At 70.5% G+C, this 26,614-nt stretch overlaps 2 protein-coding genes across 3 annotated transcripts; one reads left to right on the top strand and one right to left on the bottom strand.

Annotated features, from left to right (window-relative positions):
* The first annotated feature begins 405 nt into the window (after window positions 1-405).
* LOC138807284 (putative ATP-dependent DNA helicase DDX11-like protein 8) lies at window positions 406-10,668 on the top strand. Its single transcript, XM_069992884.1, has 27 exons — window positions 406-484; window positions 2,048-2,195; window positions 2,714-2,938; window positions 3,063-3,152; window positions 3,398-3,549; window positions 3,771-3,816; window positions 4,165-4,272; window positions 4,381-4,468; window positions 5,181-5,395; window positions 6,209-6,361; window positions 6,857-6,903; window positions 7,080-7,159; window positions 7,376-7,420; window positions 7,495-7,562; window positions 7,694-7,732; window positions 7,865-7,982; window positions 8,072-8,197; window positions 8,460-8,572; window positions 8,900-8,972; window positions 9,088-9,191; window positions 9,332-9,481; window positions 9,566-9,634; window positions 9,738-9,838; window positions 9,971-10,055; window positions 10,131-10,209; window positions 10,294-10,448; window positions 10,549-10,668. Exons 2-27 carry the CDS (start codon window positions 2,052-2,054, stop codon window positions 10,576-10,578), a joined length of 2,703 nt encoding a protein of 900 aa, XP_069848985.1. The 5' UTR covers window positions 406-484; window positions 2,048-2,051; the 3' UTR covers window positions 10,579-10,668.
* Window positions 10,669-11,073: 405 nt separating this feature from the next.
* On the bottom strand, window positions 11,074-23,429 carry LOC138807289 (WASH complex subunit 1-like). Of its 2 annotated transcripts, none has more exons than XM_069992897.1 (12): window positions 23,381-23,429; window positions 19,674-19,728; window positions 19,131-19,281; window positions 14,122-14,233; window positions 13,796-13,942; window positions 13,579-13,715; window positions 13,252-13,387; window positions 12,304-12,505; window positions 12,053-12,226; window positions 11,627-11,785; window positions 11,354-11,422; window positions 11,074-11,257 (listed from the first exon to the last, which is right to left on the bottom strand). In XM_069992897.1, exons 2-12 carry the CDS (start codon window positions 19,678-19,680, stop codon window positions 11,121-11,123), a joined length of 1,431 nt encoding a protein of 476 aa, XP_069848998.1. In that variant the 5' UTR covers window positions 19,681-19,728; window positions 23,381-23,429; the 3' UTR covers window positions 11,074-11,120. The 2 variants fall into 2 exon arrangements, with proteins under 2 accessions (XP_069848998.1, XP_069849008.1); XM_069992907.1 differs by lacking the exon at window positions 23,381-23,429 and adding an exon at window positions 21,450-21,467.
* Between the last annotated feature and the right edge of the window lie 3,185 nt (window positions 23,430-26,614).

The following is a 26,614-nucleotide window of genomic DNA, read 5'->3' as shown; positions in this document are numbered from 1 at the left end:
ACCTCCTGGCTTTGTAACTGAGCGCACCCTTCATCAGTCAGGCGGGCATGGGAGCAGATGACAAAAATCTTCACCACGGGACTCCCACCAGACTCCCACCCAGCTCCTGACGCGGGTCTCCCTCTGGCACGGGATGCTCCCGGCCCAAGGCCCGGGGTCATGCAGGTGGTTAGACGGTGCGCACGGCGGGTGCAGGCTCCGGGCTCTGGATGCACAGCCCATTCGTCTCAGCCTGCGCTGGGGCCGCCGAGCATGCGCAATGGTGCGGAGTTGGCGCAGCCTGAAGCGCGCAGGCGCAGTGGCCTGGAGGCACGGCCGGGGGCGTGGCGGTGGAAGTGGGCGTGGTCCTGTGACGTGTGCCGGGGGCGTGGCTCCGCAGCACGCTCCTCTCCCGGCCGACGTTCCGCGCGCCGAGCGGCGGCGATTCAAACCCGGCGCGCCGTCTCCCGGTTCCTCCCTCCGCGGCGCGGGCTCGCGCGGGCCGGTGAGTGCAGTGCCGCGCGGCGGCCGAGCCGAGGGCGAGGAGAAGCGGCCCGAGGAGGGGCCGGCTTCCCGCGGACACGCGAGGTCGCGGGGTGCGTGCGGGACGCGGACCCGGGTCCGCGAGGCGGGCGGGGCGAGCCGGGCGCGGGAACCGCTCCGGAAGCGGGGGGCGGGCCCGGCTGGTGACTGACGGGCGAGGAGCCGATGCGAGGGGAGAGCGGCTCGGGGTGGGCGGGGCCCCCGGGCCCGGGGTGGGCGGTGATTGGCCCAGATCCGGCTCCGCTGTGCCGAGGCGCCCGGCGGGGCGCCGGGACCGGGCGGGATCTGCCCCCCACTCTCCTGCGGAAGCCTCCGGTCCCGGAGGGGTGGAGACCCCGCGCGGAGGCTTCCCTCCACCTTGTTTCCCAGGGCTGGCCCCTCGCTGGGGGCCGGGCCCGCGCGTGGATGGGGGGTGGGGAGGGAGGGCGGGGGGGAGGGGGGAGGGAGGGCGGGGGGAGGGGGAGGGAGCAGGGAGGGGTGGGGAGGGAGGGCGGGGGGGAGGGGGAAGGAGGGCGGGGGGAGGGGGAGGGGGAAGGAGGGCGGGGGGAGGGGTGGGGAGGGCAGGGGGGAGGGGGAGGGAGGGCGGGGGGGAGGGGGAGGGAGGGCGGGGGGAAGGGGGAGGGGGGAGGGAGGGGGAAGGAGGGCGGGGGGAGGGGTGGGGAGGGCAGGGGGGAAGGGGGGAGGGGAGGGAGGAGGGAGGGCGGGGGGAGGCCAGGGGGAAGGGGGGAGGGGAGGGAGGCCATGGGGGAGGGCCTGGGGGGGAGGGCCGGCCTAGCTCAGTTTCCAGCGGCAGTTCATACTCAGGAAGCATGGAGTGGAAAATCCAAGCCCCACGAGCCGCACATTCACATCCGAGGTGCACCTGGAGATGAGGGGCTGACCAGGCCCCACTCGGCCCCGACCGCCAGCCGGCAGAGGCCTGCGGGGTGACCCCACGGTGCCCTGGGGGCCTGCGGCTCACCCGGGCAGCCAGCTCCGCTCACGGTGGTTCACAGGTGCAGCTGCTGGCGTAGAGATTCCCGCAGATTACCACACGTGCGTGTGTGTGTATGTGTGCACGCGTGCGTATGCACGTGTGTGCACGTGGTGGAACAGAAAGGCCATTCCGTTCTCTGTTGCCATGTTGTGCGCCAGATCCTGAGAAGCCCCGCTTGTAAGAGGCGCGGTTGGCAGTCTTCATTAGAAGGCCGGCAGCTGGTCTCCAAGGCCCTCAAGGCTGAGGGTGGCAGGGCGCCGTGCTTCGCAGCTGCTCCCTGCGGGCTGCGGGCTGCGGTTCCCAGGCAGGTGCGCCTGGCCTCTGCTCATTGCCTTCCCCTGGTGCAGCAGCCAGTGGGGTTTGGCTCTTCCTCCTCTTGCTCATCCCTCACCTGGGCGCCCCTGAGCAGCAGGAAGTTGGTCTCTGCGGGCCAAGCTCTGCCCGACCCCAGGAGACACTGGTGGGGTGCAGGGGGCGCTGAGCCCCGGCCTCTGAGTGGCAGCCTTGTCCTGGCTGTGGGAGCACTAGCGGATTTCTCTGTGCCCCTAGGAACATGGCCAACCACACCCAGGAGCCCGGGGGCGTCCATTTCCCCTTTCCCTTCCCGCCCTATTCCATCCAGAAGGAGTTCATGGCGGAGCTGTACCGGGTTTTGAAGGCCGGCAAGATTGGGATATTCGAGAGTCCGACGGGCACGGTGAGCGCCCCCATTTGGCTTTCATTCTTGTGTAATGATGTAATTTTTCTCTGCGTAGAATCTTAAAAATACATTTTTAGGCCTGGGAAGGTGGCTCAGTGGTAGAGCTCTTGCCTTGGCATGCATGAGGCCCTGGGTTCGATTCCTCAGCACCACATACACAGAAAAGGCCGGAAGGGGCGCTGTGGCTCAAGTGGTAGAGCGCTAGCCTTGCACGCTTGAGGCCTTAGGTTCAAGTTCTCAGCACCACATAAGCAGAAAAAGCCGGAAGTGGTGCTGTGGCTCAAGTGGTAGAGCGCTAGCCTTGAGCTGAAGAGCTGAGGGACAGCGCCCAGGCCCAGAGTTCAGGCCCCAGGACTGACGGGGGCGGGGAGGAACACAACAATGAATCCATTTGTATTATTACTGTGTTGTGCAGAGGGGTTACTGTTTCCTAAGTTGGCCCTTCCCTTCCGTTCCGTGGGATGGTGGCGTGGGGCGGGGCTCGGCGCGGGTGACGTGGCGGTGGCGTCTCACAGGGTAAGTCCTTGAGTCTCATCTGTGGCGCGCTCACGTGGCTGCGGGACTTCGAGGAGGAGCAGCGGCAGGAGGAAGCTCGTCTCCTCCACGGAGCCGCCGCCGCCTCCAGCCCCTCGTCTCCCAGCCAGGAGCCCCCCAGCACCCCGAGGCCCGCCGGGGAGCCCGACTGGGTCACCCAGTTCGTGCAGAAGAAAGAAGAAAGGGAGCTGGTGGAGCGGCTGCAGGTGCGGGCCTGGGGGCGCGTGCTGGCGGGCCTGAGCAGCGGGGGGACCGCGGGGGCTGGCGCAGCCCCTGCTCCCCGGAGACGCCGCGAAGGCGGGGTGTCTCCAGCGTCTCCCCCTGTGGCAGGAGGAGCAGGGGCGGCGGCGGCGGCGGGAGGAGCGGCTGCAGCGTGTCCGCCACGATGCGCGGCTCAAGTACGCGGCGGCCAAGCGCCTGGTGAGCGACGCGGGCCCCTGCGGGGCTGGGGTGCGGCCTCAAAACCGGGGTGCTGTCCCGGGCCCCTGCAGGGGTGGGCCTGGAGGCTGGTCCCCTTTCCCAGTAGGCCAGGGACCCCGAGCCGTGGGGGCTCTGAGCTCCAGCCAGGCGGCCAGGGGAATGCAGGCCCCGCGCTTGGTGCCCCCACAATCCCCTGCGTCCCCTGAGAGCTGAGACACCCCCCCCTGTCCTCTCCCCGTCCCCAGAGGCAGGAGGAGGAGGTGGCGAGTCTCCTGCGCCTGAGCCAGGAGATGCTGGCGGGGTCGGGAACGGAGGCCGGGCCGGAGCTGGAGGCCGGGGAGGAGGAGCTGGTCTTGGCGGAGTACGAGAGCGATGAGGACAAGCCAGTGGCCACCAGGTGAGGGGACCCCCCCGTCCCGAGGTCCCCCAGCCTCCACCTGCGTCCACCTTCCCCTGGGGGACTTAGTTTCCTGCTGTCAGGCCAGCGGCAGGGCTGGGCACCCGTCCTGCTGGACGGTGGGGTCCATGCGCACTGGCCTGTCCCGCTGGCCCCCCCCCCCCCCGCATGGGTGGGTGGCGTCGCTGGCTGAGGACCCTGAGTTCTCTCTGGTTTCTCAGCGTGGAGGAGGAGGAGGATGACCTGGAGGAGGAACACGTGACCAAGGTGAGGGCCCGGGCCTGGCCTGCTCCCGGCGGGGGCTGCAGTGGGCCGTGCTGGACAGCAGGGGGCGCGTGTGCACGCTGGGCCCAGAGGCGCGGGGCGTCCTCCCGCGCTCCCCCTCCCCATTCCCCCCTTCTCCCTTCTCCTTTTTCCCTTTTCCCCTCCCCTTCTCTCTTTTCTGTTCTCTCTCTGTCCCTTTGGGGGACGTGGGGAGATGCCCAAGAGGGTGGGGGGGGTCTTCACCCCGTAAACAGCTCTCCTCCCGTCTGTGACCTCTGCGCCCCGGCTGGCCCGTGGGGAGGGGCCCCTCGGGTGCCGAGGCCCCGCCCACGGCCCGTGTTCCCCCGGCAGATCTATTACTGCAGCCGCACCCACTCGCAGCTCAGCCAGTTCGTGCGCGAGGTGCAGAAGAGCCCCTTCGGCCAGGGCACCCGCCTGGTCTCCCTGGGCTCGCGCCAGGTGAGCGCCGCTGCCCCGCCCTTCCCACCCCTTCCGGCCCCTTCCTGCCCTGGCGCAGGCCGGGAGCTTTAGCGCTGGGCTCCGTGTCGCCCCCATCCTGTCTCCTAGAACCTGTGCGTGAACGCGGAGGTGAGCGGCCTGCGGTCCGTGGAGCTCATCAATGACCGCTGCCTGGAGATGCAGAGAAGCAAGCGCGGTGCGCAGCCGGCGGGCAGGGGGAGGCGGCGGGGGTCAGGCCCCGTCCCCCCCTTGGGAGCAGGGTCCCGTGTCCTGGCTTGGAGATGGGCTTGTTTTTGATCAGTTGTGGGGCTTGAACTCTGGGCCTGGGCGCTGTCCCTCAGCTCTTCAGCTTAAGGCGGGCCCTCTACCACTTGAGCCACAGCGCCACTTTGGGTTTTCTGATGTTTCATTGGAAATCAGAGTCTCATGGACTTTGCTGCCCAGGCTGGCTTTGAACCGCGATCCTCCGATCAAAGCCTCCTGAGCAGCTGGGATGACACAGCTACATGTGACACGCGGCTTAGAGCTGGTTTTGTAGCCCATTTATGGAGAACGTAAAATCCCAGGATGTCTGGGTGCTGGTGTGGCTCCCGCCTGTCACCCGAGCTACTCAGGAGGCGGAGATCGGAGGATCCTCCTGGGAAGCCGGCCCAGGCAGGAAAATCCTCGAGACTCTTCTCTCTAAGCACTAAAAAGCCAGAAACGGAGTCATGGCTCGAGCCATAGAGCACTAACCAGCCTTGAGTGAAGAAAAGCTAAGGGCCAGCGCCCAGGGAGCTGAGTTCAAGGCCCAGGACCGGCGCTTACAAAATAGCCCAGAATGTGACCGTGAGAAAACAGGAAGGGTCTTGGAAAGTCTCACACCCCTGCCTTCCTCCCCCCCCCCCCCCCCCGCCGTCCCCCTGCAGAGAACCACAGAGCGGAGCCCGACCAGCCCAAGAGGCGGCGGCCGGAGGGCCGGGCGGCGCGGGCCGGCTGCCCCTTCTACGGCCATGAGCAGCTGCGGCTCCTGCAGGACGAGATCCTGGTGGGCGTGAGGGACGTGGAGCAGCTGGTGGCGCTGGGCAGGGAGGCCCGGGCCTGCCCCTACTACGGGAGCCGCCTGGCCATTCCCCAAGCCCAGGTGAGGGCCGGGGGCGCGTGGAGGGGGCCGGCGGGAGGCGGGCTGGGCGGGGCCCGCGGTGCAGTGGCCCCCCTCAACCTGCACAAGTGGGGCCTCCGATCCCCCGCAGACCCCGCGGCTCTGGGTGACCCCCCCCTGTGCACCTGCGTGGGCGCGGCCTGGGGGCCGGCTTGCCGCTCCTCCCCTCGGCCTGCTGTGGAGGCCAGGCCGGCCCTGTGCAGCCGCCGCTCCAGGGATCTCGAGGGCAGACACTCGGGGATCCCCCCCCCCCCCGAGTGATCGCCACACCCCACGCCGCCACCCCTCCTGCGTGCGTCTGTGGGGCTGGGGTTTTGGTGAAACAGCAGTGTTCCTCCTGGAGGCCCCCGCTCCAAGGCTGACGCCCCGCCCCCCGCCCCCCCCCCCCCCCCGGGTTGTTTCTCGGGACCTGGGCCTCGAACTTGCAGCCCTCCCTTGCCTTGTTGCTGACCCCGCGTTCTAGCTGGGCGGGGTTGCTCTGTTCCACCCCCCTGCCGTTGGCGGTGCTTTTATTTCCTCTTATTGCCCAGGATTGAGTTCAGGGCCCGGGCGGGCGCTGTCGGGAGCTTTTCTGCTCAAGGCTGGCGCTCTGCCCCTTGAGCCGCAGCGCCACTCTCAGCTTTGTAAGAGTCTCACAGGCTTTCCTGCCTGGGCTGGCTTTGAACCGCGATCCTCACGGCTCAGCCTCCTGAGTCCCGGGCAGTCTGTGGGGGTGGAGGGGTGCGTTTTGGGGGCCCTGTCCTGGCTGGTGGGTAACGGGCCTGGCGGGCCGAGGCCCACGGTCGCTCCCCGCAGCTGGTGGTGCTGCCCTACTCCATGCTCCTGCACGAGGCCACGCGGCGGGCCGCCGGCGTCCGCCTGCAGGGCCAGGTGGTCATCATCGACGAGGCCCACAACCTGATGGACGCCATCGCCGGCATGCACGGGGCCGAGGTCCGCGGCTCCCAGGTAGCGGCCCTCCCCCCCTCCCTGGGGTGGGGGGGAAGTGTGGATCCCAGAGCCCCGGTGGGGGGCGGGGGGGTCATCCGTGGCCTGGCCTGGCCCGGTGGGGCTGGGCGCTGGGGGCGCTGGGCGCTGGGGGCGCTGGGCGGGAGCCAGCCTTACCAGGCCCCTGGGCTTTGGCGTGTCCGGCCTCCCTGCCCGCGGCCTCCCTGCCCGCGGCCTCCCTGCCCCCGGCCTCCCTGCCCCCGGCCTCCCTGCCCCCGGCCTCCCTCAGTGGCTGGGCCGAGGGCAGCGGCCTCCCGTGCGGGTGTCATGGGCCGCACCTCGCTGAATTTAGCGTCTCTTGGTGGCCGACCCTGCTGTGGTACCAGATTCCGAGGGGCTTCGGCGGTGCCAGTGTCCTGCGGATGGGCATGGGGGGCGGGGGGGGACGCGAGGCTCCCAGGACCTCGGGGCGGAACCCGGGTGGCCGTCAGCGCGCTCTCCTCCCGCCCCCCGCAGCTCTGCCAGGCGCACGCGCAGCTGCTCCAGTACATGGACCGCTACGGGTGAGGCGCAGACCCGCCCCCGGGGGAGGGCAGCCGGGGTGCCACCACCCGAGCGGGGATGGGCTCCTGCCGTGGCCTGTCCCCGCCTTCTCTTGGGGCAGCAGGAGGGGCTGGGCTTGCTGGGGGGGAGGGGGCTGAACAGGTGCAGTGTCCCACCCCCAACCCCCACCCCCCAGGAAGCGCTTGAAGGCCAAGAACCTGATGTACATCAAGCAGATTCTGTACCTGCTGGAGAAGTTCGTGACGGTTCTGGGAGGTAAGAGGAGGCGGTGCCCAGCCCCCCCCCCCCCCCCCCCCCCCCCGCCCCGGGTCCCCCCAGAGCCGTGTTCCCGCGTTGTCAGTCATTGTCCTGCGTCTTCTCCTGGGAAGGTGGCTGCCAGGCTCTGATCCTGTGCGCAGGGGCCGGCAGGGGTGAGGCGTGTGGAAGGGTGGGGGGGACCCCGCCCCGACCCGTCTGAATTCGTGTTTCTAGGGAACATTAGGCAGAACCCCAGCACACAGTGCCTCTCGACGACAGGTGAGGGGGGGCCTCCCGGGCTGGAAGTGGGGGCTTGGGGGCGCCGTGCAAGGCCCGCGTCCCTCCACCCGCAGGAACGGCGCTGCTGAGCATCAACGACTTCCTGTGCCGGAGCCAGGCCGACAACATCAACCTGTTCAAGGTGAGGCCCCGGCCGGCCGCGGGCACGCCAGGGCCCGGCCCGCCAGCACCACCGGCACCGCCCTGCGCCAGGGACCCCCCCCCGGGACCCCCGGGGCCTCAGTTACCCGCGGCCTCCGCTTTGCTTTGCAGGTGCAGCGGTACTTGGAGAAGAGCATGATCAGCAGGAAGGTACCGGCTCTCCCCTGGCCAGGGCCAGCCCTCCCCCTCCCCACCCCACCCCCCTGCAGCATGGGACCTGTGGGCTGCCTGGGCTCCCAGGCAGGCCGCCCACGGGCCCGCCCCCCGCCCCCTCCCGCCCAGCTCTTCGGCTTCACGGAGCGCTATGGCGCCGTCCTCCCGGCCTCCAAGCAGGAGTCCAAGTTGTCGGGCTTCCAGCGCTTCCTGCAGCACCTGCACGAGGAGGCCTCGGCCACCCAGGGTGCGTCCAGTGCGGGGGGGGGGGGGGGGAAGGGGAGGGGGGAGAGGCCCCGGCCCGAGCGCCCGGGCCCACCCCGCACTGCTCTGCAGCTCCCACAGCCCCCGCAGAGGAGGCCGAGGCCCCGAGGCTGGCCTCGCCGCTGGTGCACATCGAAGGCTTCCTCGCCGCCCTCACCACCGCCAACCAGGACGGCAGGGTCATCCTGAGCCAGCAGGGTGGGTCCCGGGGAGGCGGGCCTCTGGGGGGGGTCTGGGCAGGGCCACCTGTGGGTCCCCCCCCCTCCTGGGAAGTTAGGTGTGGGCGTGGCTTGAGTGCCCTGGGCGTGGCTTGGTCCCCTCCTGGGAAGTTTGTGGTGGGCGTGGCTTGGCCCCCTCCTGGGAAGTTAGGCGCGGTGGGCGTGGCTTGCCGCGCGGTGGGCGTGGCTCTGGGAGCCTGGTGTGAGCGGCGTGGCGCCGCCCTCCCCTCCTGGCCTTGCAGGCAGCCTCAGCCAGAGCAGCCTCAGGTTCCTGCTTCTGAACCCGGCGGTGCACTTCGCGCAGGTGGCGAGGGAGTGCCGGGCTCTGGTCATTGCTGGTGGCACCATGCAGCCGGTAGGGCCCGGCCCTGCCTCGGGCGGGAGGTGGCGGGAGCGACCCAGGCAGGCCCGGCAGTGCCCACTAGGTGTCACTGCGGCGCCTCCGAGGGGCTTCCGGTTGGGGTCCCGTCCCGTGGGGGCTCGGGCAGGTGGGCACGCCCGGCCATGGGCAGGTGACTGCCCTGCAGCACGCGGGGTGGGGGATGGGGGGATGCAGGGGCGAGGTCCCGCCGTGTCCCCGGGGCGCTTGGGCGCGGGTCTGGGCCGGGTGCCGGGGTCAGCCCGCGTGCTGCTGGCCCGCCCCGCGCCCGGCGGTCACCGGCGCCCGCGCTGCGGCCGGCAGGTGTCTGACTTCCGGGAGCAGCTGCTGGCGTGCGCCGGGGTGGAGGCCGAGCGCGTGGTGGAGTTCTCCTGCGGTGAGGATCCCGGGCGGAGGCCGGGCCGGGCACGGGGCGGGGCGGGGCGGCCGGGGCGGGGCGCACAGGCCTGCGCCCACCGGCCTCGTGGAACTGCCCTGCCGGGTCTCTTCAGGTCACGTGATCCCGCCAGACCACATCCTGCCCCTGGTCATCTGCCACGGGCCCTCGGGCCAGCCGCTGGACTTCACCTTCCAGAAGCGAGCCCTGCCTCAGATGGTGCGCGTGCGCATGGCGCGCCCCCGCCCCGCCCGCACTGGGGGGTTTGGCAGAACAATCTAGTCCCGTCCCGTGAGGCTGTCGGGCCCGGGGGCGTGGCTGGGGTCACAGGACCCCGGGGCGCTCTGACCCCTTTGCAGATGGAGGAGACGGGCCGCGCCCTGTGCAACCTGTGCAGCGCCGTCCCCGGAGGCGTGGTGTGCTTCTTCCCGTCCTACGACTACCAGCGCCAGGTCCACGCACACTGGGAGAGGAGCGGCCTGCTGGCCCGCCTGGCCGTCAGGAAGAAGGTGAGCGCGCCGTCCTGGGGCGGGGGGCGCCCCGTGCCCACGCGCGCCCGCCCTCCGAGGAGGCCCACGGCCCTCTCCCCGCAGATCTTCCAGGAGCCCAGGGGCGCCGGCCAGGTGGAGCAGGTGCTGGCGGCCTACGCCAAGTGCATCGCGGTGAGCGGGGCTCCGGGGGTCAGGCCCCACGCGGGCCGGGCGCGGCCAGGCTGCGGGAGCGCGGGGCGCCCGCCGGGGCTCGGCAGCTCGGGCGTCTCTGCAGGGCTGCGGCCGGGCGGGCGGCACGGTGACCGGGGCGCTGCTCCTCTCCGTGGTGGGAGGGAAGATGAGCGAAGGCATCAACTTCTCGGATGACCTGGGCCGGTGAGTGGCGGCCGTGGGGCTGCGTGGGGCCTGGTCCCGCTGTGTGGGGGGGGCCCTGGTCCCTGGGTGGGCGCCCCTCGTGGGTGGGCGCCCCTCGTGGGTGGGCGTCCATGGGTAAGGCGCTCTGTGCAGGTGTGTGGTGATGGTGGGCATGCCCTACCCCAACATCAAGTCTCCGGAGCTGCAGGAGAAGATGGCCTACCTGGAGCGGACACTGGTGAGTCGGCCCGGGGTTCCCGGCGGCGCCCCGCCCCCCGCCAGCGCCACACTGACCGGCGGTTTGTCCTGCCAGCCTCGGGCGCCGGGCCAGGCCGCGCCGGGCAAGGCGCTGGTGGAGAATCTGTGCATGAAGGCCGTCAACCAGTCCATCGGTGAGCCGGGGCGGGCCCGGGCCCGGGGCCAGCTGCCAGGCCCGCGGGGAGGACGCTGACGCCATGGGCCCGCCCCGCCCGCAGGCAGGGCCATCCGGCACCAGCGCGACTTTGCCAGCATCGTGCTCCTGGACCAGCGCTACGCGCGGCCCCCGGTCCTGGCGAAGCTGCCCGCGTGGATCCGCGCGCGCCTCGAGGTCAAAGCCACCTTCGGCCCGGCCTTCGCCGCTGTGCGCAAGGTCAGCTGCCGGCCCTCGCCCCACGCCCCACGCCCCTCCCGTCCCCGGGCCGGCGGCCCCCAACAACAGCTGCCGGCCCCCATGCCCTCCTTCTCGGCAGTTCCACCGCGAGAAATTGGGTGCCGCGTAACGGCAGCCCCCGCTGCGGGCAGCCTGAGAAGGGAGATGCTGCGGACCCGCCTCCACTGCGGGGAGGAGCCCCCCACAGCTCAGCGGGCCGTGGACCTCCCCCTTGTCCGTTTCCAGCCCCCCCTCCACCCCCACAGCTCAGCCGGCCGTGGACCTCCCCCTTGTCCGTTTCCAGCCCCCCCTCCACCCCCACAGCTCAGCGGGCCGTGGACCTCCCCCTTGTCTGTTTCCAGCCCCCCCTCCACCCCCACAGCTCAGCGGGCCGTGGACCTCCCCCTTGTCCGTTTCCAGCCCCCCCTCCACCCCCACAGCTCAGCGGGCCGTGGACCTCCCCCTTGTCCGTTTCCAGCCCCCCCTCCACCCCCACAGCTCAGCCGGCCGTGGACCTCCCCCTTGTCCGTTTTCAGCCACCCCATCGCCACCGGCCAGGCCCGGGGTGCCCACAGCGTGGCTGGCTTCAGAGACTCCATGCACTGAATAAAGAGCTTAAGCCACTGTCCCATGAGGTTTATTTGGGGGGGGTGCTGCTCGCAAGGCGCCCGCCTACGCCTCCCAGTCGTCCTCGTCCTCCCCCGCGGGCTGCTGCGGCGGCGGCAGGGGCGGGATGGAGTCTGACATCCGGGCGAAGGCCCCGCCAGGCCCCTCGCTGGCCCCCGCGCCGGGGCCTTTCCCAGAGATTCCTGGGGGGGAGCAATCGAGGGGTGGGGGTCTGCGCTGGCAGCCCCCCCACACCCCCACCTGGCGGCTGGCGGGGAAGGCGGGCCGCGCCCTCTTACCTTTGCGCCGCAGCAGCAGCTTGTTGAAGAGGTCGGACATGAGGTCCCCGCCCTGGCCCGTGGCTCTCACTGCAAGGCAGGGCGCCGGGGCCTGAGGACGGCGCTCGGGGTGGACGCCGAGTCCTCAGCCCGCAAAGGCTCGGCAGGCCGGGGCGCAGGGCGCGTGGCCGCGGCGGGCCTGTGGGGGCCACGCACTGCCCGGCCCTGAGGGCACACGAGCCCGGCCCAGGCAGGAGCGGGAGTGGGGCGCCGGGGAGCGGGGTGCGGGCTCACCTTGCTCCTGCTCCTTCTGCTTCTTCTTCTCCAGCCGGCGCTCCTTCACGCTGCGCAGCCCGGCCTTGCCGATGCCCCCGGCCTGGCGGATGGACTCCAGCAGGGTGGCCCGGCCGCTGGAGGGGTCCAGCACTTCCTTGGGGGCGCCCTGGATGGGGGCTGTGGGGGGCAGGGGGCTGTGGCAGGGGGCTGCGCCCCACGGGGTCCCGCCCCGGTCGCTGCTGCGGTCGCGGGCTCGCGTGGCCGGCAGGGTCGCAACGCAAGTCAGGCCACTGACGTGCTCCGGGGTGCAGAGCCCCCCGGCTCAGGCTGGCGGGGCAAGGCAGCCCCACACCACTGGTTCCGAGCACAGAGGGAGGGGGAAGGGGAGCAGGACCTGCACGAGGGCTCCCATTTGAGGGGGACCCCTTCCCCGAGGGCTCTTACCTGGGGGGGGCACGCCGCTGCCCGCATCGTCCTCCCTGGGCCCCGGGCCGGCGGGGGCGCTGGTCTGGAGGGACGGGGGCGGCGGGGGAGCTCCGGCCAGCACGGCGGGAGCAGGGGGCGGCGGCGGGGGGGGCGGGGGGGGCGGGGGCGCCGTCAGCACCCCATCCTCCGAGTCTGGATGGGAATGAGTGTGTGCTCAGAAGGCAGCGGCGCCCGGCCCTGGCCCTCCCACAGCCAGCCCCTCCGCTCACCGGGCTTGGAGGGCCCGGCCACCTCGGTGTGGAAGGCGGGCAGCTCGGGCATGGCCCCGGGGGCGGAGGGCGCGATGCCAGGGCCCAGGTCGGCGCTGTAGACCAGGTCATCGGCCACGCCCGGCAGGTCCGGCAGGTAGGACGGCACGTCCATCTCCGGCACCTGGCCCAAGTCTGGCACGTAGAAGTAGCTCTCCGGGACCTGTGGGTGTCATGTGGGCCCTGAGAGGGTGGTGTGGGCACTGCCGGGCTGCAGGGGCCCAGCCAGCCGGGCTGGATGGACGATGGGGGGGTGGACGATGGATGGGTGGGTGGATGACGGGTGGATGGATGACGGGTGGATGATGGATGGGTGGTGGATGGTTAACGGATGGATGGGTGGATGGATGATGGATAGATGATGGACGGATAATGGATGGATGATTGATGAAGGGTGGATGGATGATGGATGGATGGGTGGATGGATGATTGGTGGATGATGGATGGGTGGATGGATGACGGGTGGATGATGACGGGTGGATGATGACGGGTGGATGATGACGGGTGGATGATGACGGGTGGATGATGGATGGATGGATGGATGGATGGATGGATGGATGGATGGATGATTGGTGAATGATGACGGGTGGATGATGGATGGGTGGATGGATGATGGGTGGATGATGGATGATGGGTGGATGATTGGTGGATGATGACGGGTGGATGGATGATTGGTGGATGATGACGGGTGGATGATGGATGGGTGGATGGATGATTGGTGGATGATGGATGGGTGGATGGATGATTGGTGGATGATGACGGGTGGATGGATGATTGGTGGATGATGACGGGTGGATGATGGATGGGTGGATGGATGATGGGTGGATGATGACGGGTGGATGGGGTTCAGCGGCGCCTCCCTGGCAGGTGCCCAGCCGCCCCGCCCAGCTGCATCCTGGCCCGCCCCACCTGCTGCTCCAGCTGCTCCCTCTTGCTGATGGACAGGGGGGCTGCAAACAGCTTCTCTTCTGTCTCTGCCCCCAGCATCACGTGGGTTTTGGTCACTGCGCCGGCCAGCGGGTCCAGGAAGACATACTTCTTGTACCTGCGGGGGGCGGGGCGGTGAGCTCCCCAGCCCACTACATACGAGCATTTTCTGCAGGCTCCAAATCAAGCCGGTCAGCTGAGAGCTCCTGGACTAGTGTGAAGCCCACGAAGCCGGGCGGCCTGCCCACCCCCTTGGCCTGCCCACCCCCTCTCCCCTCCCCCCTGCCCCCTACCCCCCTCAGGGCGTACAGGTTCTCAGTGGTGTTGAAGAGCAGCAGGGAGCTGACGGAGCGGATGTTGCTGGGCAGACCCCCGAGCCCCTCCTCCGCCTCCTCCTCGGGCTCGGGCCGGGCGCTCACACACACTGGGAAGTACTTCAGCTTCTCCTGGGGGATGACCAATGTGCTGTGGGCTTCAGCTCGGCGTCCCCCCCCGCTGTCCCCCCTGCCCCCTCGTGGGCACACACCTGCACAGCGCGCTCGTCCAGGGGCCGGTGTTTGCTCTGGATCCTGTGGCGCAGACGCCGCTCCAGGCCCGGGTCCTGCGCGCCCGTGAAGATGGAGCCGTAGTCCTGCAGGCGCTCCGGAGCTGGGTACTTGGCACTGGAGAACACCTGTGGGCCGGCCGGTCAGGGCGCCCGGGTGCCCCGGGCTAGCATGTGGGCAGAGGGAGGAGCTCCGGGCAAGGTGGGAGGGCGGGCTGGGCAGCAGGAGGGCGGGCGGGGCAGCGGGGCAGCGGGAGGGAGGGCTGGGCAGCGGGAGGGCGGGCTGGGCAGCGGGCGCAGGTGGCTACCTTGATGGCCTTCTTGCTGCCCTTGATCTTCTCGATCTTGGCCTGGGCCAGGGAGACGCGCGCCCCGATGGCCTGCAGCTGCCTCCGGCTCAGCTCCACCCGCTGCGAGATCCTGCGGGGAGAGACTCGGGCTGGGACACTACCTCTCTATGCAGACCTGGGAGCAGCCACAGTGGCGTCCGGCCTGGGGATGGGAGGCCGGGGGCATGGCCGGGGGCGTGGCCGGGCTGCTCCCACAGCAGCCAGTGGCTCCCCGAGGAAACCCAGAGCTGGTGTGGCTGGGCGCCGGCTGCCCGGCCTTCGCTGCCTTTGCTCTCTGCGTGGGCTGTGGCCTGGCCTGGGCACCTGGCTTATCTCCGCTGTCCCGTGCCAGCCCTCCGCACCCACCCTCGGGCACAGCCCTGCCCACACTTGTGGCCCCTCTGGGGTTTGGGCCTGAGCCTGGCCCTTGCTAAGCAGGGGCTTCACCGCCCAAGCCACAGCTCCAGCCCTGGTCGCTCCAGTTCATTTTCCAGAGAGGCTCTGGCATTTTTGCCCCCAGGCTGGCCACAAGCCACTAGGACTACGACGCGCAGCACACGCAGCCTGGTGTCAGAGAGAGGGTCTCCCTGAGGTTGGCTGGGCCGGCCTCCCGCTGCGGTCCTCCCCCTCTGCCTCCACAGACACGGCTCTGCCACGCCCGGCCTTTCTCCCTGGGCCGGACCTGGGCCGCACGTTCTCAGGTGGAGCACAGGGAAGCACAGGCCGAGTTCCCCTCCCTGCAGGGTCAGGCCTGGGAACAAGAGCCATCTCTACACAATGACAGGGTTCAGACCCAAACACCGCTGCCAGCCCCAGGTCTTGGCTCCCCAAAAGCCCTCCGCGCCCTCACGGGTGCGCCCCGCAGCCCTGAGAGGGGGCAGCGGAAGGCGCGGGGCGGAGCCGGGTTCCAAGGCGCCTCCTCCACAGACGGCCGAGGCCCCGCCCTCTCCAGAGCCCTCCAGGACGCCGACACGGCCCACGGCGGCCTTCTCCTGGGGCAAGCGCGGCCACTGACTTGCACCGTCCTGTCCCCGGGGGAAATGGGGGACGGACCAGAGACAGCAGTGTCCGCAGTCCCTGCTCTGCCAAGAAGAAGAGGGGAGGGGAGAAGGGGAGAGGGGGAGGGGAGGGGGGAAGGGGAGGGGGGAGAGGGAGAGGGGAAGAGGCAAAGTTGCCAAAGTTGATAGCGGAAGATCCACCTCGAGCGCTGGCAAGCTCCTGGAACGTGTCATTAAACGGTGTGTGTGCGTGTGCACACGTGAGTGTGCGTGTGCACACGTGAGTGTGCACGTGCGCAGGCAGCAGCCCGGGAAAGGAGGCCGGGCTGGGGCTGTGCGCTCCGGCAGGGGAGCTCAGGGGTGCGTAGGGGCGCAGCGCCGGCCGGGCCCCTCCCCCTCCAGCCCTGGCACTGGCCCAAGAGAAGGAGACGAGGGAGCCGACGGGCGCTGCGGGCCGGGCCGGGCCGGGCCGCGGGGCTGGAGCCAGGGCAGCTGCCCCGTGCCACCCAGCCTCATCCGAGGCCTCGCAAGCCGTCACACCTTGTACTACATACAAGTTTCTAGTTAGCTGCAGCACAGTTTCGGGGCCAGAATCCAGCCAGATGCGGGCTGTCGGGGACCAGGCAGGGAGTAGGCGGAGGGCAAGGCACGGAGGGGCAAGGGGAGGGGCAGGGAAGGGGTGCAGGGGAGGGAGGGGCAGTGCAGGGAGGGGCAGGGGAGCAGCAAAGGGGCAGGGGAGGGGCAGGGGTGCAGGGGAGGGGCAGGGGGCAAGGATGCAGGGGAGGGGCGGGGGGCAGGGGAGAGGCAGGGTGCAGGGGACTGGCAGGGGGGAGGGGGAGGGGTGGAGGGCAGAGGTGCAGGGGAGGGGCAGGGGTTCAGGGGAGGGGCAGGGGTTCAGGGGAGGGGCAGGGGTGCAGGGTGCAGGCCAGCCAGCCTGGCAGTGACTTGGGAAGGGCCCTCAGCCATGCTGGGCCAGGCGCTGCTCCACGGGGAGGGGGCAGAGGGGGGTGGAGGGGGGATCAGGCAGGGCCTCGCTGGCCCGGCACAGCAGCAGCGAACCGGGAAGGGGGGGCTGGGCCCAGCACCCCAGGGAACAATGAAGAATGATCTGCTAATTATGCAGGTGGCGGGAACCTGGGGCCAGCGGGCCAATCAGCAAGAAGGGGGTGGAGGTGGGGAAAGGGCAGGGAGGGGGAGGAGGGGCTGGGCAGGGCTGGCGGCCACGGCCTCACCTCTCCAACCCATCCGCCACACCTCCGCCCCGTGAGGCGGTGGCATCTCGTGAGGCGGGTGGCATCTCGGGTGGGTATTTTGGGGTGAGGCGGGGAGGGGGGGCTGAGCGGTCCTTGCCCTTCCTTCAGGCCGCCAGCTCCCTGGTGCTGCCCCTCACGCTCAAGGTGCACCCCGGGGCCAGGCGGGGAGGGGGCTTCAAGCCGGGGTCACATCCCCCAAAGCTGATCAGATGTGAAAGGTCCCAGCTGCTCAGGGCGGCTGGGATCTGAGGTTCGAAGCCAGCTGGGGCAGGAAAGCCGATCTCCAATGGGCACCAGCGCGCAGGAGTGGAGCTGGAGGGTGCCACGGCCCCCCCCCCCCCCGTGAGCCTCGCTTCCAGAGGCCAAAGTCCAGGAGTGCAGCGGCCTGGGCTGGAAGCCACGCGGGCCTGACCACGCGGCCAGTGCCGGGCGGTGTGGGCAGCGCCCCCGACGCGCGCCCTCTGGTCTGAAGCCCACGCAGTCTGCGCCACGCCCAGCATGGTCACACAGTGAGGCCAGGCTGAGTGGGGCCGGGCTGGGGGGGCCCAGCCACGCACCCACCCACCCCTCCACGGGGAGGGGCCCAGCCACGCACCCACCCACCCCTCCACGGGGAGGGGCCCAGCCACGCACCCACCCACCCCTCCAAGGGGAGGGGCCCAGCCACGCACCCACCCACCCCTCCAAGGGGAAGGGCGTGCCCTCGTCCCCCGGCCTCAGCGCAACCTCCCCTTCGCCGGGCACGCGTGGGCTCCTGAGGAACACGTCCCTCAGCTCTTCAGCTCAAGGCTAGCGCTCTACCACTTAGAGCAGCTCCACTTCTGGTTTTCCGGTGGTTCAATGGAGATCAGAGATCAGAGTCTCACGGACTTTCCTGCCCAGGCTGGCTTTGAACCGCGATCCTCAGATCTCAGCCTCCTGAGTAGCTGGGATTCCCAGCATGAGCCACTACTGCCCAGGGCTTTTGAGGGCCAGCTCAGCGTGCTTGACAGCCAGGGGCGGGGGCGGTATCCTCTCCCGTGCCGGTCTCTGGGGCACCGTCTCTGGGGCACGGTCTCTGGGGGTCTCTGGGGCACAGTCATGCGGCGCACCAACGCCCACTGACAGCTCCCAAGACGGCTGAGCGCAGCCAAGGGTGGACACCGTAGGCAGCAAGGAGCCCCGGGCCCCCAGCTCATGCCTGCATCCCTGCAAGGACTACCACCATCACCAACATCACCACCACCATCACCATCACCTCCACCACCACCACCACCACCACCACCACCGTCACCTCCACCACCACCACCACCACCACCACCACCGTCACCACCACCACCACCACCGTCACCACCACCACCACCACCATCACCATCACCTCCACCACCACCACCACCACCACCACCACCACCGTCACCTCCACCACCACCACCACCACCATCACCATCACCTCCACCACCACCACCACCACCACCACCGTCACCTCCACCACCACCACCACCACCACCACCACCACCGTCACCACCACCACCACCATCACCATCACCTCCACCACCACCACCACCACCACCACCACCACCGCCACCGCCACCACCACCACCACCACCGCCACCTCCACCACCACCACCACCACCACCACCACCACCACCACCACCACCACCACCACCACCGTCACCACCACCACCACCACCACCGCCACCTCCACCACCACCACCACCACCGTCACCACCACCACCACCACCACCACACCACCACCATCACCACCACCACCGTCACCACCACCACCACCACCACCACCGACACCACCATCACCACCACCACCGTCACCACCACCAGCACACGGAAGCCTAGAGAGGTTCTGAGGGGCGATGGCTCAGGGCTGGAGAAGGGAGGCGCTGTCTGCCCCAGGCGACCCCCCCGCCCCGCCCGCGCTGTGGCCCTGCAGAGGCTTGGACAGAGGCGCTGGGCTCCACCGCGTTCTGCGCCTGCGCCGTGGGGCGGGCGGCACAGCCGGTCGGTGCGTCTCCACCGCCGCGGCCCAGGCACGGTGCACAGCACCACACCGCACCGCACAGCACCACACCGCACAGTACCACACCGCACAGCACAGCACCACACCGCACAGCACAGCACAGCACCACACCGCACAGTACCACACCGCACAGCACCACACCGCACAGCACCACACCGCACAGCACAGCACAGCACCACACCGCACAGCACCACACCGCACAGCACCACACCGCACCGCACCGCACCGCACAGCACCACACCGCACAGCACCACACCGCACACCACCACACCGCACACCACCACACCGCACACCACCACACCGCACAGCACCACACCGCACAGCACCACACCGCACACCACCACACCGCACAGCACCACACCGCACAGCACCACACCGCACAGCACCACACCGCACAGCACCACACCGCACAGCACCACACCGCACAGCACAGCACCACACCGCACAGCACCGCACCGCACAGCACAGCACCACACCGCACAGCACCACACCGCACACCCCCACACCGCACACCCCCACACCGCACACCCCCACACCGCACACCCCCACACCGCACACCCCCACACCGCACACCCCCACACCGCACACCACCACACCGACAGCCACCGCTGGCTCCGTGCCCCGGAGCGCGGGGTGGAGGAGCCGGGGAGCTCCGGGGTCTCCCAGGACCGGCCGGCCCGAGCCGGGGTGGGGGCGCGGGGTGCGGGGCGGGGGCGCGGGCCCCACCTGTTGAAGATGTCTGCGGAGACCGTCTGTAGGTACTGCAGGGCGTCGGCCGCCTGCTGGACCGCCTCCTCCCGCCGCAGGTCGGGCTGCAGCAGGGGCACGGCGTAGGTCTGCCCCGCCGACGGCTGCGTGTGCGCCGGCGTCATGGTGCCTGCGAGGAGAGAGCTCGGCGTCACCCCAGACACGGCGGCACGGCCGAGACCCGGGGGGCACCCCTGGGTGGCGGGGCACCCAGAAGCCAGGACCCTGCAGAGGCTTGTGGAGGGGAGGCCGGAGAGGGGTGGGGAAGAGGAGACGGAGGGATTCCAAAAAGTGGGACGTGGCAGGAGGCTGAGATCTGAGGATCGCGGTTCGAAGCCAGCCCGGGCAGAAAGTCCAAGAGACTCTGATCTCCAATGCCAGAAGTGGCGCTGTGGCTCAAGGGGTAGAGCGCCAGCCTTGAGTAAAAGAAACTCAGGGACAGCGCCCAGGCCCTGAGTTCAAGCCCCAGGACTGGCAAAATAAACCAGAAGGGCGGGCTGGGCACCGGTGGCTCATTCATACCTGTCATCCACGCACGCAGGAGGCTGAGACCTGAAGATCACGGTTCAAAGGCAGCCTGGGCAGGAAAGCAGAAAAGCCCCTGTGAGACTCTTATCTCCAATTTATGACTCAACAGCCAAAAGTGGCGCTGGGCTCAAGCGGTAGAGTGCGAGGCTTGAGCAGCGTCCAGGCCCTGAGTTCAAGCCCCAGGACAGACAAGAACAACAGCAACAAAAAAGGTGGGACACAGGTGCAGGGGCAGCGGGGTGTGAGCCGGGGTGTGAGCCGGGGTGTGAGCTCGGGGCAGCTCCATGTGCTATCCCAACCCCCACCTTGGATAAGAAAGAAACCCTGGCACTGGGCAGGGGCCAGCAGGGGAGGGCCGGGCGGGGCCGGGGGTCACCCAAATTCACATCAAGAGCGGTCCCCAGATGGGCACCGGGGCCACGGGCTGCTGCTGTGAGGACCAGGGCCACGGGAGCAGAGGCCGGGGGTGGAGGGGTGCAGGGGAGGGGTGCGGGGGGGGGGCAGGAAGGCAGGCGGCTCTGGGTGGCGAGGAGCAGGCAGAGTCTATTTATATCGGGTTAATGAGCTCCGCTCCCCTGTGCCACCAAGCCGCTTGCACACCGCACACGGCACTGATTTGATTGGCAAGACGGCGCCGGGTGGAATATTAAGATGCCAGGCCCCTATAAATAGCCTAATCAGACCCCCGGCAGGAAGATGGCAAGGAAGACATTAATCAGGCCTGGCACCGCGCCCCGAACCTGCTCTTAAGCGCAGCACAAGGGCCCTCGGCGGTGATTGGAGGGGTGCGTGAGTGCTGGTTAAGCACAGCGGGCGAAGGCCAGGTGGCTGCATTTGGTCTTCAAGTGCTGTGTGACCTTGGGCAACTGGCTTGCCTTCTCTGAGCCTGCCTGGTACCTCGTCCCCTTCCATAGCCCAGAACTGACTCCAGTCTGAGAAGCTACTGGGCCTGTAATATAAATGGTGGACCAGAGCTCTCCCTTGCCCAGAAGGCTCTGTCCTGGCCCGTGCTAACTGACCACCAAGCTGCTGAGTGAAGTCTCCCACCAGTACTCGAGACCCGGGTTACTCAGCTTCCACACCCAAACCTGCCACTCAAAACCAAGAGTCCCGCCTCACCACCACTTCCCTCTGATTGGGTCATCCCAGGCCTGGCCCCAATCTGACCGCATGCCCTTCTGGAACTTTCCTTCCCTCCCTGAGGCCATCCCGACTTCCTTTAGGATCCAGAGCATGTGTGGAATTGCACCTCACCCCACCCGCATGTTTGAGGGGAGGTCGGGGCAAACACCCACAAAAAAACAGCCAAGACCCAGCAGGTGAGGGGTGAGTCATTCCAGCCCCTGCGGCTGCTAGGGGCTGGGTGCGATCACAGCAGCGCTAAACAAGACACTTCTGTGGGGCTGGAAACTAGTTCAGTGGCAAAGCGCCTGCAGAGCAAGTGCAGGGTCCTGGGTTCGATCCCCAGTACCAAAAAAGGAAAAGACTCCAGCCTACACTAAGGAGTCAGACACCCCCCTGGGCCGGGGCCGGGGCCGGGGGCAGGCGGCAGGCAGGGGAAGGGGTAAGTAGGGGATGGAGCCCAGTGTGCGTCTGAGCAGGATGAAGGACCCTGGAAGAGAAGCCAGCATGGTGAACACGGCTGGGTACCACGGCCAAGGAGGGAAACGCTGAGATCGGGGCGGCCCCCAGCTTGGCGTGGAGACTGAGCACTGGGAGCGTAGCGCGCAAGCGCACCCGACACACGTGCAGACACACCGCCCCTCCCACCTGTGTCTTCAATCAGTGTGTGTGGCTGGCACCTGGCTCAGCCACTCACTCAAGAGACTGAGACCTGGGGAAGGCAGCTCAAAGCCAACAAGGGGGCGGGAGGCGGGGGACGGGGAGGAAAAATCTGTGCGACTCTGTTCTCTCCAACAAACCAGAGGAAAACAAAGAAGGCTGTGGCTCAGGTGGTAACAGCACCAGCCCTGAGTGTGAAAAAGTTCAGGCAGGGACAGCATCCAAGGCCCTGAGTTCGAATCCCAGGCGCACAGCAAAACAGACAAAAGGCAACCAACACTGAACCATGCAGCCAGCGCTGGTGGCTGGCGCCTGTCACCCCAGCTACTCAGGAGGCTGAGATGTGAGACTCGAGGCTCAAAGCAGCCCGGGCAGGAAAGGCCCTGAGACTCTGATCCCCAAGGGACCACCAGAAAACCGGGAGTGGCGCTGCGGCTCAAGTGGTAGAGCGCCTGCCTTGAGCTGAAGAGCTGAGGGATGGCGCCCAGGCCCGGAGTTCAAGACCCAGGACTGACAAAAAACAAAACTAAACTGAATCATGGTGGGGGGGGGGGAGGAAACGAGGTGACACCATCCAGGAAGAAGTGCATGCAAATTAAACACAATAAAGAGAATAAACAACTAAACAAGTAAATAACTAATAAATAAGTGAATTCCAAGTCTGTGCAAGGTTTTGCCCTTGGGCAGGGCTTCCAGCCCCAGTTTGCTCCCCTTGGCCTGGGCTGGGCCTGGCCTGGGGCTGGGTCTGGGTCGGGACCTGGGGCTGGGCCTGGACTGGGCCTGGGTGGGGGCCTGGGACTGGACTGGGCCTGGGCTGGGGCCTGGGCCTGGACTGGGGCTGGGCCTGAGCCTGGACTGGGTCAAGGCTTGGGCTGGGGCTGGGGCCTGGGACGGGACTGGGCCTGGGCTGGGGCTGGACTGGGGCTGGGCCTGGGCTGGGACTGGACTGGGGCTGGGCTGGGGCTGGGCCTGGCCTAGGTCTGGGCTGGGGCTGGGCTGGGGCTGGGCCTGGCCTAGGTCTGGGCTGGGCTGGGTCTGGGCTGGGCTGGGCCTGGGTCTGGGCTGGGCCTGGGCTGGGGCCTGGGCCTGGGTGGGCCTGGGGCTGGGCTGGAGCTGGGCCTGGGTCTGGGCTGGTCTGGGCTGGGGCCTGGGCCTGGGTGGGCCTGGGGCTGGGCTGGAGCTGGGCCTGGGTCTGGGTCTGGGTCTGGGTCTGGGCCTGGGTCTGGGCCTGGGTCTGGGCTGGTCTGGGCCTGGGCCTGGGTCTGGGCTGGTCTGGGCCTGGGTCTGGGTCTGGGCCTGGGTCTGGGCCTGGGCCTGGGCTGGTCTGGGCCTGGGTCTGGGCTGGGCTGGGGTCTGGGCTGGTCTGGGTCTGGGTCTGGGCCTGGGTCTGGGCCTGGGCCTGGGCTGGTCTGGGCCTGGGTCTGGGCTGGGCTGGGGTCTGGGCTGGGCTGGGGCCTGGGGCTGGGGCCTGGGGCTGGGCCTGGGGCTGGGGCCGGGCTGGGGCCTGGGCCTGGGTGGGCCTGGGTCTGGGCTGGAGCTGGGCCTGGGTCGGGCTGGGTCTGGGCTGGTCTGGGATTGGGCCTGGGGCTGGTCTGGGCCGGGCTGGGGCCTGGGCCTGGGTGGGCCTGGGCCTGAGCCTGGACTGGGTCTGGGCTGGTCTGGGATTGGGCCTGAGCCTGGGCTGGGTCTGGGCTGGTCTGGGATTGGGCCTGGGGCTGGGCTGGGTCTAGGCCGGGGCCGGGTGAGGCCCGGAGTCCCCGAGAGGCCCGAGGCCCGGGCCTCACAGGAAGCGGGGCCTGCAGCCGGCCCGCCCGGCCCCCGCGGCCTCCCCGGGTCCGGGGGCTCCGTGGGCCTCCGCCCGGCGCACCCCGCTTCCGCGGGCCCCCCTCAGCCCTCTCCCGCCGCCGCCCGGCCCTCACCTGCGCGCGCCGCCTCGCCGGCGTCTCCGCCCGCTCGCCCCGCCCCCGGACGCCCTTAGCCACGCCCCTCACGTACGATCGCCCCGCCCCTACCGACGCACGCACGCGCGCCACGCCCCCGGACGCCCCGGCCACGCCCCCGCTCTTGCGCTCTCCCCGCCCTCGGCGCCCCGCGGTCCTAGCGCCGCCGGCCTGCGCGGCGCGGCGTCCGGGACCTTCTTGGGCGGCCCCGGGGTTGAAGTCCACCTGCTGCCCGGGTTCCCACGCGGCATCGGGGTTCGAAGCCAGCCGCGGCGGGAAAGTGTGCTGGACGCCGCGTGCCTGTGACGTAGCCGGAGGGGCTCAAGCCACAGCTCAGGCACGGGTTCGAGGCCCGCCGGGCACCAAAGAACAAGAGGCTTTTCACATCTTTCTCCGCTAAGGCTTCCCCACCCGGGATGGAGACCTGGGCCCGGCCCGGCCCGGCCGCCAGCGCCCCCCCCCACCGCCCGCCAGCGCCCGCCAGCGCCCCCCCCCCCACCGCCCGCCAGCGCCCGCCAGCGCCCGCCAGCGCCCCCCACCGCCCGCCAGCGCCCGCCAGCGCCCCCCACCGCCCGCCAGCGCCCCCCACCGCCCGCCAGCGCCCCCCACCGCCCGCCAGCGCCCGCCAGCGCCCCCCACCGCCCGCCAGCGCCCGCCAGCGCCCCCCCCCACCGCCCGCCAGCGCCCCCCCCACCGCCCGCCAGCGCCCGCCAGCGCCCCCCACCGCCCGCCAGCGCCCCCCCCACCGCCCGCCAGCGCCCGCCAGCGCCCCCCACCGCCCGCCAGCGCCCGCCAGCGCCCCCCCCACCGCCCGCCAGCGCCCCCCCCACCGCCCGCCAGCGCCCCCCCACCGCCCGCCAGCGCCCCCCCACCGCCCGCCAGCGCCCCCCCCACCGCCCGCCAGCGCCCCCCCACCGCCCGCCAGCGCCCGCCAGCGCCCCCCCCACCGCCCGCCAGCGCCCGCCAGCGCCCGCCACCGCCCGCCAGCGCCCGCCACCGCCCGCCAGCGCCCGCCAGCGCCCGCCAGCGCCCCCCCCACCGCCCGCCAGCGCCCCCCCCACCGCCCGCCAGCGCCCGCCAGCGCCCCCCCCACCGCCCGCCAGCGCCCGCCAGCGCCCGCCACCGCCCGCCAGCGCCCGCCACCGCCCGCCAGCGCCCGCCAGCGGGGCCCACCGCCCGCCAGCGCCCCCCACCGCCCGCCAGCGCCCGCCAGCGCCCCCCACCGCCCGCCAGCGCCCCCCACCGCCCGCCAGCGCCCCCCAGCGCCCCCCCACCGCCCGCCAGCGCCCCCCCACCGCCTGCCAGCGCCCCGCCAGCGCCCGCCACCGCCCGCCAGCGCCCCGCCAGCGCCCGCCAGCGCCCCCCCACCGCCCGCCAGCGCCCCCCACCGCCCGCCAGCGCCCCCCACCGCCCGCCAGCGCCCCCACACCGCCTGCCAGCGCCCCCACACCGCCCCCCACCGCCCGCCAGCGCCCGCCAGCGCCCCCCACCGCCCGCCAGCGCCCCCCACCGCCCGCCAGCGCCCCCCCACCGCCCGCCAGCGCCCCCCACCGCCCCCCCCACCGCCCGCCAGCGCCCCCCACCGCCCCCCCACCGCCCGCCAGCGCCCGCCAGCGCCCCCCCACCGCCCCCCACCGCCCGCCAGCGCCCCCCACCGCCCGCCAGCGCCCCCCCACCGCCCGCCAGCGCCCCCCACCGCCCCCCCACCGCCCGCCAGCGCCCGCCAGCGCCCCCCCACCGCCCGCCAGCGCCCCCCACCGCCCCCCCACCGCCCGCCACCGCCCGCCAGCGCCCCCCACCGCCCGCCACCGCCCGCCAGCGCCCGCCAGCGCCCCCCCACCGCCCGCCAGCGCCCCCCACCGCCCCCCCACCGCCCGCCAGCGCCCGCCAGCGCCCCCCCACCGCCCGCCAGCGCCCCCCACCGCCCGCCACCGCCCGCCAGCGCCCCCCACCGCCCGCCACCGCCCGCCAGCGCCCGCCAGCGCCCCCCCACCGCCCGCCAGCGCCCCCCACCGCCCGCCAGCGCCCCCCCAGCGCCCGCCAGCGCCCCCCCAGCGCCCCCCACCGCCCGCCAGCGCCCCCCACCGCCCGCCAGCGCCCCCCCAGCGCCCGCCAGCGCCCCCCCACCGCCCGCCAGCGCCCCCCCAGCGCCCGCCAGCGCCCCCCCACCGCCCGCCAGCGCCCCCCCAGCTCCCGCCAGCGCCCGCCAGCGCCCCCCACCGCCCGCCAGCGCCCCCCACCGCCCGCCAGCGCCCCCCCAGCGCCCGCCACCGCCCGCCAGCGACCCCCACCGCCCGCCAGCGCCCCCCCACCGCCCGCCAGCGCCCCCCAGCGCCCGCCAGCGCCCCCCACCGCCCGACCCGGGCCAGGCCAGGCCCCCCACAGCCCAGGTCCCCCCCACCGCCCAGCCCAGGCCCCCCCACAGCCCGCCCAGGCTCCCCCACAGCCCAGCCCAGGCCCCCCCACAGCCCAGCCCAGGCCCCCCCACAGCCCGCCCAGGCTCCCCCACAGCCCAGCCCAGGCCCCCCCACAGCCCGCCCAGGCCCCCCCCACCGCCCAGGGCAGCTTCCCATTTCTGATTTTTTTCATCTGGATTTCCATGCAAAGGTGATGTGGGGAGCGGTGACGTTACCTAAGTCAAAGAAAGCTGCATTTCTTCTTAAACAGTGTCACCCCTGCTCATGGTCTCCTAGTTACCCCCTTCTTTCTATTCCTATATTTACTCACTTATTACTTTATTTGTGTGTGTGTGTGTGTGTGTGTGTGTGTGTGTGTGTGTGTCCTGGGGCTTGAACTCAGGACCTGAGCTTCTTTTGCTCAAGGCTGGCACTCTACCACCTGACCCACAGCGCCACTTCCGGCTTTTTCTGTGTATGTGGTGCTGAGGAATCGAACCCAGGGCTTTGTGCATGCTAGGCGCACGCTCTGCCACTGAGCCACCTCCCCAGCCCCTTTACTGAGCTTTTATTATTAGCGCTCTACCACGTGAGCCACAACTCCATTCCCGCTTTTTGCTGGTTCATTGGAGCTAAAATTCTCATAGACTTTCCTGCCCAGGCTGGCTTTGAACCTGGATCCTCAGATCTCAGCCTCCTGAGTAGCTATGATTACAGGTGCCCGGCTATTTTTAGTGTATTTAAATAGCGTCTCCTTCTCTACGTTGCCCAAGCTGGCTTTGAACTTCTGGTCTCCAGTGATCCTCCTACCTCAGCC

The sequence above is a fragment of the Dipodomys merriami genome, unplaced genomic scaffold, assembly GCF_024711535.1.
Source record: "Dipodomys merriami isolate MVZ:Mamm:240054 unplaced genomic scaffold, mDipMer1.0.p SCAF_1009, whole genome shotgun sequence".
Taxonomy (NCBI): Eukaryota; Metazoa; Chordata; class Mammalia; order Rodentia; family Heteromyidae; genus Dipodomys; species Dipodomys merriami.
This window is presented reverse-complemented; position numbering and strand designations above follow the sequence as displayed.